Source organism: Acanthochromis polyacanthus, chromosome 2 (genome assembly GCF_021347895.1).
Source record: "Acanthochromis polyacanthus isolate Apoly-LR-REF ecotype Palm Island chromosome 2, KAUST_Apoly_ChrSc, whole genome shotgun sequence".
Lineage (NCBI taxonomy): Eukaryota > Metazoa > Chordata > Actinopteri > Pomacentridae > Acanthochromis > Acanthochromis polyacanthus.
The window spans coordinates 48,350,098-48,366,844 of record NC_067114.1 but is presented as its reverse complement, the minus strand read 5'-3'; the positions used below and the strand labels follow the sequence as shown (position 1 = coordinate 48,366,844).

The window sequence follows — 16,747 nt, the reverse complement described above, 5'->3', positions numbered from 1 at the left end:
ACCAATAAAGTAAATGCAGCAGATCCATCCAGCATGGAGGAACATCTACAGCTGATGATGAACAGAGTAGAGAGGAAATGTCTGGAGATAGAAAAACATCTACAGGATGGGGAGATGGTAGGATCTTTGGGAGAAACCAGCTGGAGATCTGCTACCATCTCCAGGACCTGGATGACTGAGAACCTCCACAGAAGTCTGAGTAGACTACCTTAGGTCAGAGCTGAACATCTGAGTCGACATGCTGGGAGGTCAGGTGTTGATCTGGTCTGAGGTTACTGAAGCTGCTGGTGTTTCTTCCTGTCAGGTTCCTGGTGGAGAAGCTGAGGATTGTGGGAGTTGTGGTTCGGATCGTTCTAGTTCTAACAGCAGCAGGATGTTGGGCTCGGTGCTGCTCTGCTGCTGGTCCTTCAGTCTGCTCAGACTCTCCTCATCTCTGGTTCATGGAAACATCCAGCTGGATGAAGCTCCAGGTGCTGGCCGCCGCCCCGACGCCTCCTACCTGTCCGACATGGGTCAGTACCACCTGTCCAATTAGACAGCTCCACCTGACACTCTGTCTTTACTACAGCTCAGTTTGTAGAAGCTCTGTTTACCTTCAGAGTTTTATTTAGTTGTCCGTTTCATTGCTCTGATCTTATAGGCAGATAAAAACTTTACGTGATCCAGTCGAAACATTAAGTCTGACAGAGTTCCAACCAGTTCTGTCCAACAGTAAACCGAACATCGGCACAGTTTAGTCTGTAAACACCACTGACCTCTGCTGAGCCTGGTCTGGTTCTAAACGAGGCTCTGATCAGGACTTTCTGAGTCCAAACGTCTTTGTTGAACCAGCAGGAGAGCTTCTAACATCGTCTATGGAACGTGTTGGAACCTGGTGGTAAAGTTCCAGTAGGATACCATCTAAATGTAGTACTACAGGGTAAATGTAGTATTAGAGGGTAAATGTAGTACTAGAGGGTAAATGTAGTACTAGATGGTAGAATGTAGTACTAGATGATAGGATGTACTGCAGTAAACTTGTTTTCTCTCCATGATGTCAGTAAATGTAGATCAGCTGTAGTTCCTGGTTGTTCCAGCAGGTGGAGCCTCTTCCTGTTTAATCCTGTAAAGATCAAGACAAAGATAAAGAGACTTTATTGTCCTTGTGCAGAAGTACAACGAAATGTGTCAAGGGTTAGTGTAGAGACCGGAGGAGGATTCACTCAGACGACAGTTAAAGCAGAGAGCATTGTGGGAGTTTAGCAGCATCAGACACCATGACAAAGACTAATGAGGAGGTTGATGACATCCAACCAGAACTCAGATGTTCTAAGAATTGTACATTAATAACTGAAAGAACAGAACCAACTGAGGAACTAATGATGATGACAGAAAGAACTCAGGACTAATGTTCACTGTGATCAGTTTGTGTTATTGATTACTGCTGATTATCGGTGGATAGTATCTGTTTCTGGTCTAACATAACATCCTGCCTCAGACTGAGTTCTTCCTTCCTGTGATCCAGCAGAAAAACCTCTCTGATGGTTCCTGACCTTTCAAATTGGATCAGAACATCCTGTGAACTAAATGTTTCTCCCGTCAGATCTGGAGGTTCCACTGAGATTTCTCTGATGGAATCCTTGAAACATGAATCTTCCAGTGTTATGGTTCTTTCATTTATTCCAGCTCTGATATTTAGCGTGTTACTGAACATGTAGATGGTGTGACCTCATGCGGAGTTCAGGTGAAGAATAGGTGTTTGTTTTCTGCAGAGAGAGGCCACGCCCCTGACCCCGCACTCCTACCTGAGGACTCTGTGGAGGATCACTTCCTGTTGGACGGAGGCCCCTATGATGAGGTCCAGTTTAGAACAGCAGACGATCCTGTGTTAGAGCGGTGATACACCTGCTCATCTGTTCACCTGCTCACCTGCTGTTTCCGTGTCATCCCCCTGTCGTCTCCCTGTCGTCTCCGTGTCGTCTCCCTGTCGTCTCCGTGTCGTCTCCGTGTCGTCTCCGTGTCGTCTCCCTGTCGTCTCCGTGTCGTCTCCCTGTCGTCTCCGTGTCGTCTCCGTGTCGTCTCCGTGTCGTCTCCCTGTCGTCTCCGTGTCGTCTCCCTGTCGTCTCCGTGTCGTCTCCGTGTCGTCTCCGTGTCGTCTCCCTGTCGTGTCCGTGTCGTCTCCCTGTCGTCTCCGTGTCGTCTCCGTGTCGTCTCCGTGTCGTCTCCGTGTCGTCTCCCTGTCGTGTCCGTGTCGTCTCCCTGTCGTCTCCGTGTCGTCTCCGTGTCGTCTCCCTGTCGTCTCCGTGTCGTCTCCCTGTCGTCTCCGTGTCGTCTCCGTGTCGTCTCCGTGTCGTCTCCCTGTCGTGTCCGTGTCGTCTCCCTGTCGTCTCCGTGTCGTCTCCGTGTCGTCTCCGTGTCGTCTCCCTGTCGTCTCCCTGTCGTCTCCGTGTCGTCTCCCTGTCGTCTCCGTGTCGTCTCCGTGTCGTCTCCGTGTCGTCTCCGTGTCGTCTCCCTGTCGTCTCCGTGTCGTCTCCCTGTCGTCTCCGTGTCGTCTCCGTGTCGTCTCCCTGTCGTCTCCGTGTCGTCTCCGTGTCGTCTCCGTGTCGTCTCCCTGTCGTCTCCGTGTCGTCTCCGTGTCGTCTCCCTGTCGTCTCCGTGTCGTCTCCGTGTCGTCTCCGTGTCGTCTCCGTGTCGTCTCCCTGTCGTCTCCGTGTCGTCTCCCTGTCGTCTCCCTGTCGTCTCCGTGTCGTCTCCCTGTCGTCTCCGTGTCGTCTCCGTGTCGTCTCCGTGTCGTCTCCCTGTCGTCTCCGTGTCGTCTCCCTGTCGTCTCCGTGTCGTCTCCCTGTCGTCTCCCTGTCGTCTCCCTGTCGTCTCCGTGTCGTCTCCGTGTCGTCTCCCTGTCGTCTCCCTGTCGTCTCCGTGTCGTCTCCGTGTCGTCTCCCTGTCGTCTCCGTATCGTCTCCGTATCGTCTCCCTGTCGTCTCCCTGTCGTCTCCGTGTCGTCTCCCTGTCGTCTCCCTGTCGTCTCCGTGTCGTCTCCCTGTCGTCTCCGTATCGTCTCCGTATCGTCTCCCTGTCGTCTCCCTGTCGTCTCCGTGTCGTCTCCCTGTCGTCTCCCTGTCGTCTCCGTGTCGTCTCCCTGTCGTCTCCGTATCGTCTCCGTATCGTCTCCCTGTCGTCTCCGTGTCGTCTCCGTGTCGTCTCCCTGTCGTCTCCCTGTCGTCTCCCTGTCGTCTCCGTGTCGTCTCCCTGTCGTCTCCGTATCGTCTCCGTATCGTCTCCGTCGTCTCCCTGTCGTCTCCGTGTCGTCTCCCTGTCGTCTCCGTGTCGTCTCCGTGTCGTCTCCCTGTCGTCTCCCTGTCGTCTCCGTGTCGTCTCCCTGTCGTCTCCGTGTCGTCTCCCTGTCGTCTCCGTATTGTCTCCGTATCGTCTCCCTGTCGTCTCCCTGTCGTCTCCGTGTCGTCTCCCTGTCGTCTCCCTGTCGTCTCCCTGTCGTCTCCGTGTCGTCTCCCTGTCGTCTCCCTGTCGTCTCCCTGTCGTCTCCGTGTCGTCTCCCTGTTGTCTCCCTGTCGTCTCCGTGTCGTCTCCCTGTCGTCTCCCTGTCATCTCCGTGTCGTCTCCCTGTCGTCTCCCTGTCGTCTCCGTGTCGTCTCCCTGTCGTCTCCCTGTCATCTCCGTGTCGTCTCCCTGTCGTCTCCCTGTCGTCTCCGTGTCGTCTCCCTGTCGTCTCCCTGTCATCTCCGTGTCGTCTCCGTATCGTCTCCGTATCGTCTCCGTCGTCTCCCTGTCGTCTCCGTGTCGTCTCCCTGTCGTCTCCGTGTCGTCTCCGTGTCGTCTCCCTGTCGTCTCCCTGTCGTCTCCCTGTCGTCTCCGTGTCGTCTCCCTGTCGTCTCCGTGTCGTCTCCCTGTCGTCTCCGTATCGTCTCCGTATCGTCTCCGTCGTCTCCCTGTCGTCTCCGTGTCGTCTCCCTGTCGTCTCCGTGTCGTCTCCGTGTCGTCTCCCTGTCGTCTCCCTGTCGTCTCCGTGTCGTCTCCGTGTCGTCTCCCTGTCGTCTCCCTGTCATCTCCGTGTCGTCTCCCTGTCGTCTCCCTGTCGTCTCCGTGTCGTCTCCGTGTCGTCTCCGTGTCGTCTCCCTGTCGTCTCCGTGTCGTCTCCCTGTCGTCTCCCTGTCGTCTCCCTGTCGTCTCCGTGTCGTCTCCCTGTCGTCTCCGTGTCGTCTCCGTGTCGTCTCCGTGTCGTCTCCGTGTCGTCTCCCTGTCGTCTCCCTGTCGTCTCCGTGTCGTCTCCCTGTCGTCTCCGTGTCGTCTCCCTGTCGTCTCCGTGTCGTCTCCCTGTCGTCTCCGTGTCGTCTCCCTGTCGTCTCCGTGTCGTCTCCGTGTCGTCTCCCTGTCGTCTCCGTGTCGTCTCCCTGTCGTCTCCCTGTCGTCTCCGTGTCGTCTCCCTGTCGTCTCCGTGTCGTCTCCCTGTCGTCTCCGTGTCGTCTCCCTGTCGTCTCCGTGTCGTCTCCCTGTCGTCTCCCTGTCGTCTCCCTGTCGTCTCCGTGTCGTCTCCGTGTCGTCTCCCTGTCGTCTCCGTGGCGTCTCCCTGTCGTCTCCGTGTCGTCTCCGTGTCGTCTCCCTGTCGTCTCCGTGTCGTCTCCGTGTCGTCTCCGTGTCGTCTCCCTGTCGTCTCCCTGTCGTCTCCCTGTCGTCTCCGTGTCGTCTCCGTGTCGTCTCCCTGTCGTCTCCCTGTCGTCTCCCTGTCGTCTCCCTGTCATCTCCGTGTCGTCTCCGTGTTGCAGGATGCATCTGCAGCGCTGCAGCTGCAGGGTCGGTCCATGCGTTCTCCTCGGCGCTGCATTCCTCACCAGCAGTCCTGTCTGGGATACCCGCTGCCCTGCTGTGACCCCTGTGACACCTGCTACTGCCGCTTCTTCAATGCCATCTGCTACTGCCGCAGAGTCGGACACGCCTGCCCGCCCAGACGCACCTGATGACTCACATGACACCAGAAACAGCGACGCTGCTGACAGGAAACGTGGAGGATGTTTAATTCTTTAAATCTGATGAGATAAATACGTTTAAAACTCCTGAATGTGTTTGAGTGATTATAAATGTGAAGATCTGATGTTTTCCTTGGCTGATGACTCTTCATGGCCTCACACCTGATTATCCTCAGATCCAAATCTCCAGAGTTTCATCCAGAACAAATCTAAAGAAGTGATCCTGTCAGCTGCAGGTGGAACTTCATTCTTCTTCTGCAGATCCAGTTTCTGGTTCCAACATGAGGCTGAATTCCTCTGATTTTACAGCAGAGGTTTACAGTGTTGGAGCAGATCTGGAGGTGAGCTGGAGTGCTGAGCTGCAGGGACTCCATAGATCTGCACATTCTAGAAGAAACAGCAGCGTAGATAGTTAAAGGAAGAAAGAGATTATTTTATGGAAACAGCCTCTAGGAGTCAAGAATGAAGAATCTTCATAGTCATTGTGTTTCCATCGTGTTATTTCCATTGGTGACTCTCAACTGTAGATAAAAAACAGAAAAACGCTCTCTATATAGAATAAAATAAATCCTCTACAGACATGAATATGTAACCAGAGTTAGTGCACATAAGCAGTAGGATGGGAGGAAAACATCAGTGAAGATAAAGAGTGAGTCTGTGTGTTCAGGGGGATGGATGGACAGCTCTGGGATGGAAACTGATCTCCAGTATGCGAGGTTGAGTTTTTATGTTTCTGTAGCGTTTACCAGAGAACAAACCGTCCGTTCCCGGTGGGCGGAGTCGGCAGCGATACGTCTGGTCTTCATCCTGAGTCCTTCTGTCCTGAGCAGCTGCTGAACAGAGGATGGTTTCTACTGAGGCTCTGTAGAAGTTTACCAGGAGCTGAGAAGAGAGAGTCCAGAACATTTCAGGGTTGTTTTGTTTTTCACCAGGTGAGCTGTGTTCAGGAAGCAGGTCAGGTGTAGATGTCCAGGACTGGATGCTGTCAACACGCTCCACCACTTTCCTTTGAATGAGGAGAGAAGGGTTGGGATCTGTCCTCCTGGACCTCCTGGACTTCCTGGATCCTCTAAACATGTAACTTTATCACACAGTGAAGGATGAGAAGTGGAAGATGATGTTCAGGGGGATGGATAACATCTCCAGCAGCTCATTTCTTCAGTCTGGACAGTAGACAATAGGAGGGAGAACTTCAGAGTCTCTTTAAACACCTCAAAGGTTCTGATAGCTTCAGGACTCACACTGTCCAGGTCCTGGTTACTCTTGGTTCTAGTGGAGAAGCTCTGGTGTGGTGATGTTCTTTGGATGTTCTCCTGCTGAAACATTCCTCTTTATCTTCTGCTCAGCCAGTATTCTTGTTCATCCTCAGGCCTTCATGTCTTCAACACCTTCTGACCTCATGCAGCTCCAGATCATCTCACTAACACCTCCTGCTTCTCTGTCAGGACCAGCTTCTGATCGTCAGGGGAACCATCCTGTTGTTCTCCGTAGAATAAAGCTGTTATTGAGGATCATTAGGTGACAGAGTGGTGAAGTTCCTGCTGAGTGAAGATCTAATTTATGATCGTTTGTTGGTCTCATATCGCTGGTTTACTGATATCTGGAAACTGTCTACGAGATAAAACTGTTTAAATCTTACATTCTTTCATTAGATGAACTGGAAAACAGATGATAACCTGATGACTGGCTCATGTTTCCAAGATATTTAATGACAGTTTTCTTAAACATGTAGATAAATCTGGTGTTTGATCAAATCTTTTTATCTGAAGGGTCCACATGCTGCTCTGGTAGGATCCAACAAAACAAGTCCCATGATTGATTCTAACTAAATGAGGAAAATACAACCTAAAACATTGCTTTAAACATCAGTTATTCAGAAAATGGTGAGTCTTAGGTTGTCTCTTGTAACAGCATCAGGATCATCCTAACCTCCTCCTGAGCAGATCCTTCAGTCCTCCTGTGATCTGAGATGTGGTTCAGTAGATGGTCTGGTGGACTAAAGTCTGGTCAGCTGGCGATGATGAGCTGCTTCCTGGTACTCTTCTGCACCGTCTAGTTTTTCTTTCGTGATATTCCCTTTCCAAGTGGAGGAACCACACTAAGATAGTAATCTCTGCTGGGATCTGTTGGTTCTCCACAAATCATTAGACCTTCAAAAAGCACAGATTTCCTTTCTCTATGGAGCCTCTGAAGAAGACTGGCTGCATGTTTTCCAACAGTAATGTGGGTAAACTCTGGTCCTGATCCCCTATTTGACATCCAGCAGCATTTCTACTGATGCAGATAGAACACACGTTATGTGTTTGTCTCTGGTTCCTCTGGTAGAACATAAGAGACAGTTTGACTAAAATGTGTTCCTCACGGTAAAATAATGGAGTGTAATAATAAATTATACTAATAGTATGTAACCCTCGGTATCAGAAAGGATCAGAGTGTTCCAGGTTGGTCTGTAGAGCTTATTAACATCCTGCTCTATGAAACTGTCAAATATATGTTAGTCTACCAGAGATGACCTAGTTTTGACTAAGGACAGCAAAGGGCCCCAAGTCTTATGAAAATAATCTGAAGAACCTCTAATAATGAACTCAGTTTTCTCTAAATGAATGAAAGACATCAGATCTTTCAGCCAAGGATTAGAAGATGGAGGTTTTTGATCTTTCCAGTGAAGTAAGAAGAGAGGAAAAAGCAAAAACGTTTCTCTCCCTGACAGAAAAACAAGCCAAGTCCTCAGGAACAGCAGAAACACAGAAAAAGTGGTGCAAACCATGGGTCTACTGAGAGCTCTAGATAGAAAGAGGACCAGAATGGACCCAGCTTTGGACATGATTAGCAGGTGACAGGGAGTCACACATATCAATCAAGAATCTTTATTGTCGTGTTTTCACACGGTGAAATTATGATTGGTGACTCCCAGCCATAGATAAAAAAGTAGAAAAAGGCACACGGGTCATTCCGTGTGGTTTCACCAGATGGTGGTTGCTGCACCATCTTCAAATGAGTCCTAAATGTGCATACCATTAGATAGTCACAAAAGTACTTTCTATGCAAAATTGTAGGCCTGTAGCTCAAATAGTTTCTGAGTTGTGGGGGTCTGAAATTTTCAGAATTTGGGCTATAAAAAGCCTCGCCAGCATTTTTTGGATCTTTAAGTGGTTATTTCTCAGCCTCTAGACATACCAGAGAGCTGTGAGTTGGTAAACAAGGCCTCTGCATGTAGCTAGTGCCCCACAAACATCCCCAGGTGTTTCCCTACACTCTGCAGGCCGTGGGGGCTTGATAAAAATGCTAAAAATTAAGAGATACTGTAATTTTACAGTATCAGTGCAGTGGAATTAAACATGTTAAATTGAATTGTACAATGTCATGTTACAAGAAAAAGAACCTATACCTAACTTAGGTATACCTAAGTTATAACTTATGTATACTTAAGTTATACCATTACACTTTTTGAAGGTAGTCACCTTTAACAAAGAACCAAACATACATAATACTACCATTGGAATGACTACTAATACTTGTATCCCAATTTAAAGTACTGAAAAACAAAAACCATTCTGACATCACCCATGGCATTTTGAGTAAGAATATCTCAGTAACTACAAATATAACCCTGCTGCTTTTTTGTACAGTGATAGAAGACAGATGGAACTGTCTTGTAGAAAAATTTGGGGTCTCTGGTACCTGTCCGACACTGAGATTTTTGCCACCCAAAATAGCCAATTAAAAATCTGGTCCAACTTTGGGAGCTCATATTTTCCAAACTGAGGTACCTAGAAAGCTCCAGTTTGCTAAGTTATCACACAAGTTTGTGTAGAATGGAACCCAGGGGTGTTAGAACACTTCTGTGCAGTATTTCTAGCACTTTTAAGGTCCCAAACCCCACTCGTGAGTAGGTGTCTCTTAATTTTTAGCATTTTTATCAAGCCGCCATGGCCTGCAGAGTGTAGGGAAACACCTGGGGATGTTTGTGGGGCACTAGCTACATGCAGAGGCCTTGTTTACCAACTCACAGCTCTCTGGTATGTCTAGAGGCTGACAAATAACCACTGAAAGATGCAGAAAATGCTGGCGAGGCTTTTTATAGAACAAATTCTGAAAATTTCAGACCCCCACAACTCAGAAACTATTTGAGCTACAGACCTACAATTTTGCATAGAAAGTACTTTTGTGACTATCTAATAGTATGCACATTTAGGACTAATTTGAAAATGGTGCAGCAACACCCCCAAGGAATATCTGGTCATTTCACCTGGAATGACCCACACTATTTACAAATAAGGAAAAAATACTTAAAAGATATAAATATGTAAACAGTAGGATGGGTGTAAAGTTCATTGCACATAGTTCAAACTGACACCATCTGTTTTAGGAAAACTGTACCACAGGTGAATTTTTGGGGTATTGGCCGCCCAATAATATGTCTAGAACAGAGTGTAGAATCTGTCAGAGTTCTATCAGAACATTAGTCTAGATGAACAGGTTCTACAGAAACGTTTGGAGCCAGAACTTGTAGCTCAGAAACATTTGTATGTGTTCAGTTAATCACTCCCATTATTTCATAAAGAATTTAAATGTTTGACTTCTTTCTGCATCTGGATAACTGGAGCCAGACATCACTGAGAAATGGTTTTTCTTTTTTAGTAGCTGACAGTAGGTGAAGTCCAACTGCTTTTATTCTGGAAGCATTTTGCTGGGAGACCAAGGAAGTCAATGAAGTATAGAAAGAACTTCCTCAGATGTAAAGGAGAAGATAGAAACAGGCTGAGGATGAGACACCATCAGAGAGAACAAACCACATCAGTCTCATCTTAGAGTTTCTGGGTTTTATTTAGATCAGGCTGAAGCTGTTCTTTCTGCCATGCTCAGTTGGCAGCAATGGTCCGGTCGATCCAGGAGCGCAGCTCGGTGACGCGAGCGTAGACGCCGGGCATGGAGGGGCTGCAGGTTCCGCTGCCCCAGGACACGATGCCCACCAGGGTCCAGGCTCCAGACTTCTCACAGACCAGAGGACCACCAGAGTCGCCCTGAAAGAAGACACAGAGGTGAACGGGATGAAACGAACCACGAGGCGGCGCTGCTTCACCTGGCCGAGGCTCGACCCACCATGCAGGAAGAGGCTCCAGAGGCGCCGGCGCAAATCATCAGGCTGGTGATCCGACTGCCCCAGTAACGGCTGCAGTCGCTGTTGGACAGCAGAGGAAGGGCGGCCTGCTGCAGGAGGGCGGGGGTGTCAGCAGCTGCAACACAGAACACAAGTTATCAACGCTCAGTGCTGCCCCCGCTGGACAGAACACAGAAACAAATCAACCTGTTAGTCTGAGCCTGAATATTTAATTACTTTAATCTACATTAAATGTAACAGTGTTGGGCCTCAACATCAACATTTAAACCTATGGCTTCATTTTCTAACATCAGTTTTGTGTGGTTTAAAATGTGCTGCGGCTGTTCTCTGATTGGCTCTGTGCTGCGGCTGTTCTCTGATTGGCCCGTGGTGCAGGTGTTCTTACCGTTGTAGCGGGTCAGGCCCCAGCCGGACGTCACACACCTCAAGCCTCCTGAGAAGTTGTCTCCGGCCTCGGCCACGCACACGGGAGAAACACGGGTGTTGAGCTGGGCGGGCCTGGCGAGCTTGATGAGCGTGATGTCGTTGTTGATGGTGTAGCTGTTGTAATTGGGGTGCCTGAACACCTGGAAAAACGACATGAAAACAAGGTGACGCTACCAGAACCAGAACCAGAGCTCTGTTCTCCTGGAGGCAGAACAGCTACCAGATGTTTCTACTAAAAGAAGCTCCTCCCACTGACTGCAGGAACCAGCAGCTTCATCTCAGAGTCACATTCATCTGGAACCACATTCTGAGGAGGCAGGGCTTCAGATTCTACAGCATGCTCTCATATTCTCCTGACTAAACCTGCAGGTCCAGGTTGGTGCTGGTTCTTCACCCACCTGGCCGACGGTCATGACCTGGATGCTCTCAGAGCTGGAGGAACGGTTGTGTTCTCCAAGAACCACACGGTGGGAAGTCCTGCTCAGAAGAAAACAGACTTCAGTTTATTCACACCAGAACCACCAGTTCCACTCAGAGCTGGAGTCTGTCAGGTGGACAGGTGAGGACAGGTGAGGACAGGTGTGGACAGGTGTGGACAGGTGTGGACAGGTGAGGACAGGTGTGGACAGGTGAGGACAGGTGTGGACAGATGTAGACAGGTGTGGACAGGTGAGGACAGGTGTGGACAGATGTAGACAGGTGTGAACAGGTGAGGACAGGTGAGGACAGGTGTGGACAGATGTAGACAGGTGTGGACAGGTGAGGACAGGTGTGGACAGGTGAGGACAGGTGTGGACAGGTGTGGACAGATGTAGACAGGTGTGGACAGGTGAGGACAGGTGAGGACAGATGTAGACAGGTGTGAACAGGTGAGGACAGGTGTGGACAGATGTAGACAGGTGTGGACAGGTGAGGACAGGTGTGGACAGATGTAGACAGGTGTGGACAGGTGAGGACAGGTGTGGACAGATGTAGACAGGTGTGAACAGGTGAGGACAGGTGTGGACAGATGTAGACAGGTGTGAACAGGTGAGGACAGGTGTGGACAGGTGAGGACAGGTGAGGACAGGTGTGAACAGGTGAGGACAGGTGTGGACAGGTGAGGACAGGTGAGGACAGGTGAGGACAGGTGTGGACAGATGTGGACAGGTGAGGACAAGTGTGGACAGGTGTAGACAGGTGTGAACAGGTGAGGACAGGTGTGGACAGGTGAGGACAGGTGAGGACAGGTGAGGACAGGTGTGGACAGATGTAGACAGGTGTGAACAGGTGAGGACAGGTGTGGACAGGTGTGGACAGGTGTGGACAGGTGAGGACAGGTGTGGACAGGTGAGGACAGGTGTGGACAGATGTAGACAGATGTAGACAGGTGTGGACAGGACCACATCTGAAGATTCATCAACACCAGTAATAACATGGAACGCTATCATGAACATTTCATGACAGTAAAACGTTTGTTTGTTTGTTTGTTTGTTTGTTTGTAATAATCTTCACATAATGATTTGTTAGTTTGAGGATGGAGCTCAGGTGAGTCTACCTGACGTTGCAGTGAGCAGCGGTCACCACCCAGTTCTCACTGATGAGAGAGCCGCCGCAGAAATGGAAGCCGGTGTAGTCCTGCAACACAACAACAACAACAACAACAGCGTCAGCACCACACCAACATACCCGTCTCTGTTTGTTTGTTTGTTTGCTTGCTTGTTTACCTGCAGGGACACCTGCCAGGGCCAGGAGTGAGGCACCGCCTCCTCACCATTGACGATACGAGCGTATCCGGTGACGACGGGGGGATGGCGGGGTTACCGCATCCTGGTGACATCATCATAACATCATCAATAACAACAACAACTAAACAACAACGTGAGGAACCAAGTTAAGAGAAGCTTTCTGCTGATACTGATCAATAATATTGATCAGTATGACTGGATTAGTTATTGCTACTGATTGAGGTTTCTTGTGTTATTTTCCAGATTTACTTCTTTCTTTTTTAACGATGAATTAAAATAACTAACATCAATGATAAATATTTATTTATTTATTTATTTATTGAAGGAGTTCCGAATTAGCAGAGCTGTCGCTATTCTTCCTGGTGTCCAATAAAAACAATTCAGTGGATACCAACGTCACTTTGAATTACAAAGTTGGAATGCAACATTTAAAAAAAATAAAAAAATAAAAATATAACCATTGCCAAAATCCAATGAATACACACATACATATACACATATCTATATCTACACATACTTTTATATACAAATATATACACATATATACTTCTGCACATATACACACATACATATCCTCAAATACATACAAACACACAAACACACATACACACATATACATACACATACATACACCTAAACATATATATGCATATCTATCTGCACACATACCTACTTACACACACACACACACACACACACACACACACACACACACACACACACACACACACACACACACACATGAAACCTTCCACTTGTGTTTGCTTAATTTCAATGCGTTAAAAATAGCTTGATTGCAGATCTGAATTTGTGTATTTGTTCTACGCCGGTTATTGTTTCTGGGAGCTGATTCCATGCATGCATTGCTCTGCATATGAACGTTCTCTTAATGCTATTTGATTTTACTGCAGGTAAAGCAAATTTCCCCGCTTTAACATGCCGAGTAGAATAATCATGCTTATCATGGCTAAGCGTGAGATTTTCATAAACAATTACAGGTTGTTTTGATGACATAATTTTTTTAAGGAAAGACAATAGCATATACAGAAATCTATCCTGCACAGAAAACCACTTGAGTTTACTCAGCATTACTTTAGTCCTGGTTCTATAAAAGCAGCATAACACTATTCGAGCGGCTCGATTTTGTATAGTTTGTAACTTTATTAACACCCCGGATGCAGCATTTGACCACACAACAGGACAATAGTCTAAATAAGATAGCACCAAAACTTGTGTCATTCTTTTTGTGGCGTTCCTTGTTAAGATTTTGATATTTTTTTTGTCATATCCAGTTGTCCTGAACATCTTCTTATCATTGAGAGGCCCTTACCCATTTTAGTGATTATGTTATCTATATGTTTGTTCCAGGACAAAGTGTTGTCCAAAGTGATACCTAAGAGTTTTGCCTCTTCAACCTGCTCCACTGGTGCATTATCTACTTTTAGGTCGAAGATTGGGCTCAATTTCATTTGTAATTTTGAACCAAACACAATTGTCTTTGTTTTTGTTACATTCAAAACTATTTTCTTATAAATAATCCACTGTACGACTGCTCTTAACTCCTTGTCTAGAATTGTTTTTAGTTCATGAGCAGTCGTAGCTGATGTGTACACAGTCAAATCATCTGCATACATGGACATTCTTGCTGTTTTAAGTACAGAAGGCAAATCATTTGTGTATATAGTATACAGCAATGGCCCAAGACAGCTACCCTGAGGCACTCCACAGGTCACTGGCCTAAGATCAGAATATGACCCATTAAAAAACACTTTCTGCATCTGGTTTGTGAGGTAGCTTCTGAACCATTGCAGGGCAGATATTCCAAATCCATAACATTTAAGTTTGCTTAACAACAGTTCATGATCTAGGATATCAAAAGCAGCTGTAAAATCAAGCATTACAGCCCCGACCATTCTTTATCATGGATTTCTTTCAGCCAGTTGTCTGTCTTTTGAACCAGGGCAGTCGCTGTGGAGTGTCCCTTTCTATATGCATGTTGGATTTTGTTGTTTAAATTGTTCCTATCAAAATAAGCTTGTATTTGTTCAAAGACGATTTTTTCATACATTATATTAAAATATAATAATATAATATATATTATATAATGTATTAATATATTATATAATATAATGTATGGACTTTTTTTAATTGTGTGGAAATTGAGGGATTATGCTTGGATGGCCTAGGGAGGTGGAGTGGGGGAATGGTGGGGTTGCACGGTTTATTCCTTTTTGCCACTCTATGTATGGATATACTGTTGGATAAAAGAAAATCTAATAAATTATAAATATCAAAGACGATTTTTTTCCATAATTTTGCACAAAACAGACAGTATACTGATTGGGCGGCTGTTTAAATCCAAGAATGGCTGTTTATTATTTTTTGGCAATGGAATAATTTTTGCTATTTTCCACTTTTGTGGCACTGACGCTGTTTTAAAGCATGGTATTGATTATTCTGCAGCTAATGGACGTTTCATCAATCTATTGGTTATTTTCTGGATGAATCGATCAGCTGTTTGGTTCTATGGTGTCAGACATGGTTTAGAATGTGGATCAGAGTTCCTCAGATGGTTTTGGCCCAAACATCTTCAGTTTAGTGTCATAGATGAAAGGAGCCAGAGAATGTTCTCTAAAGAAACTGATTATTAAAAATGACTCAAACTGATTAATCAATGATCAGTTATTATTATTTATTCTATTCTATCTTATAATTATATATTATTATTATTATTATTATAATACATTAAATAGCGACTGGTCCTGGACTGATGCATGCTGGGTAAAGAGAGGAAGTCTCACCGTAGGCGGCGCCGGCGAAGGCGAGGCAGGAGAGGATCCACAGGAAGGCCATGGCTCGATCATGTCCTGCTCCTGGTTCACCAGCTTTTATACAGCCGAGCTGCCACGGGATTGGACGGGACAGGGGGAATGTCTTATCGGAGGACGGTGATTGGACAAGAGGACGTCTTATCAGAGGACAGGGATTGGACAGGAGGACGTCTTATCAGAGGACAGGGATTGGACAGGAGGACGTCTTATCAGAGGACGGTGGGAGTTTGGACAGCTGATGCTCGGTTTGGTTCTCCTCCTGAGGTCCACGAGTCCAGAAATAACATAAATTAAAGATCAGAGTTTAAAAGAGAGATATAAAGTTTCTTAAACTCCAGCTGAGAGTTCCATGAATTCGTTTGTTTAGAAGGACTCATGGAGAACGTCTGCAGATCTTCTAGAAACTGGTTTGATAATGCTGATAATTTACTTCAGTAAAATACGCCTTTAGAAGAAAGAGTCCTGCAGTGGAGCTGTTTCTGAGGTAAAAGTACGTACATTTAACTGAAAACTGAGTTTATTTCATTCCAGATATCAGTAGAAACATCTGTGAGGCTGAATTTTGGGGAATTATTTTCAATTCCTCATATGTTCATACCATTAAAGTGGAATTACAGTCATGAACCAAAGTTTCCATCCACTCATAAAGTCCATGTTCATCCTTCAGTCTTAGGTTCTCATGTCTCCTAAAACTCTGAATCTATGACGGAATCTTCAAAGCACATGAAAAACAATCCTATATGTTGGTTTGTTCATAGATTTATTAAAGATCTTCTGGAAATATGACAGATTCAGATTAACTTTATTGTGTCCAAGATCAACCTTCTGCTGATGGTTTTAGGTTCTCCTGAAGAACATGGAGGTGATACTCCTTCTCCATTATTCCATTTACTTTGTGTAAAGATCCAGTTCCACAGAGCACGATACTGCCACCTCCATGCTTGATGCAGGTTTGGTGTTCTTGAGGTTAAAAAAACTCACCCAGACCATCTGAAACCAGTCCTGATCCAGGACCAGATCCTGAGTAAAATAAATCCTAAACCACCTTTAAATCACATCCAGAATCAGGAGAACCAAGACTGGAACCAAACATAAACCAGTCCCAAGAAAGTCCAGAACCAGACCAACATCCAGTCTGAAACCAGTTCTTCTAGAAAGCCCCAGAGCATTATACTGCCACCACCATGCCTGATGGTAGGTTTGGTGTTCTTGGGGTTGAACCTTCAGTGTTTGTTCCATCTGACCACAGAACGTTCCTCCAGAACCTTTTCTTTGTCCATGTGATGAGTGGAGCTTTAAGGTTCTGCTTCTGGAGGAAGAACTTCCTTCTTCATGGATCCTCGAGAACCCTGTGGACACTGACAGCTGTGTTCCAGCAGCTTCTCATCCATTCAGACCTGCTTTCTGATGGTTCCTGGTTGACTCTTGACCATCCTGACCAATGGTCTCTCAGCAGCAGGTGGTAGCTTGATAAATTCATGTTTCAGTGTCAGAGCTGTACGATCATTGGAGGATAAAGGTTGTCTTCACCTTCACAGCTCCATATGTCACACAACAATCCTCTGAAATAAAAACTTGCAGATACAATGTCAGGTTTCCTCAGAGTGTTTTCATTAAAGCATATTTCAGTCCAGACTTTTTACTTTCACTGAATAACCACAGATTAACGTTAAACTCACT

At 46.6% G+C, this 16,747-nt stretch overlaps 2 protein-coding genes across 2 annotated transcripts; one reads left to right on the top strand and one right to left on the bottom strand.

Moving 5' to 3' along the window:
* The first annotated feature begins 373 nt into the window (after nucleotides 1-373).
* On the top strand, nucleotides 374-4,952 carry agrp (agouti related neuropeptide). The gene is made up of 3 exons (XM_022211171.2): nucleotides 374-512; nucleotides 1,752-1,837; nucleotides 4,761-4,952. Exons 1-3 carry the CDS (start codon nucleotides 374-376, stop codon nucleotides 4,950-4,952), a joined length of 417 nt encoding a protein of 138 aa, XP_022066863.2.
* Nucleotides 4,953-9,769: 4,817 nt separating this feature from the next.
* Nucleotides 9,770-15,089, bottom strand: LOC110963017 (chymotrypsin A-like). The gene is given in 8 exon segments (XM_051944928.1): nucleotides 9,770-9,985; nucleotides 10,065-10,198; nucleotides 10,469-10,649; nucleotides 10,908-10,986; nucleotides 12,047-12,126; nucleotides 12,216-12,301; nucleotides 12,304-12,318; nucleotides 15,038-15,089. Coding segments are annotated over 8 exon segments (789 nt in total). The 3' UTR covers nucleotides 9,770-9,823.
* Between the last annotated feature and the right edge of the window lie 1,658 nt (nucleotides 15,090-16,747).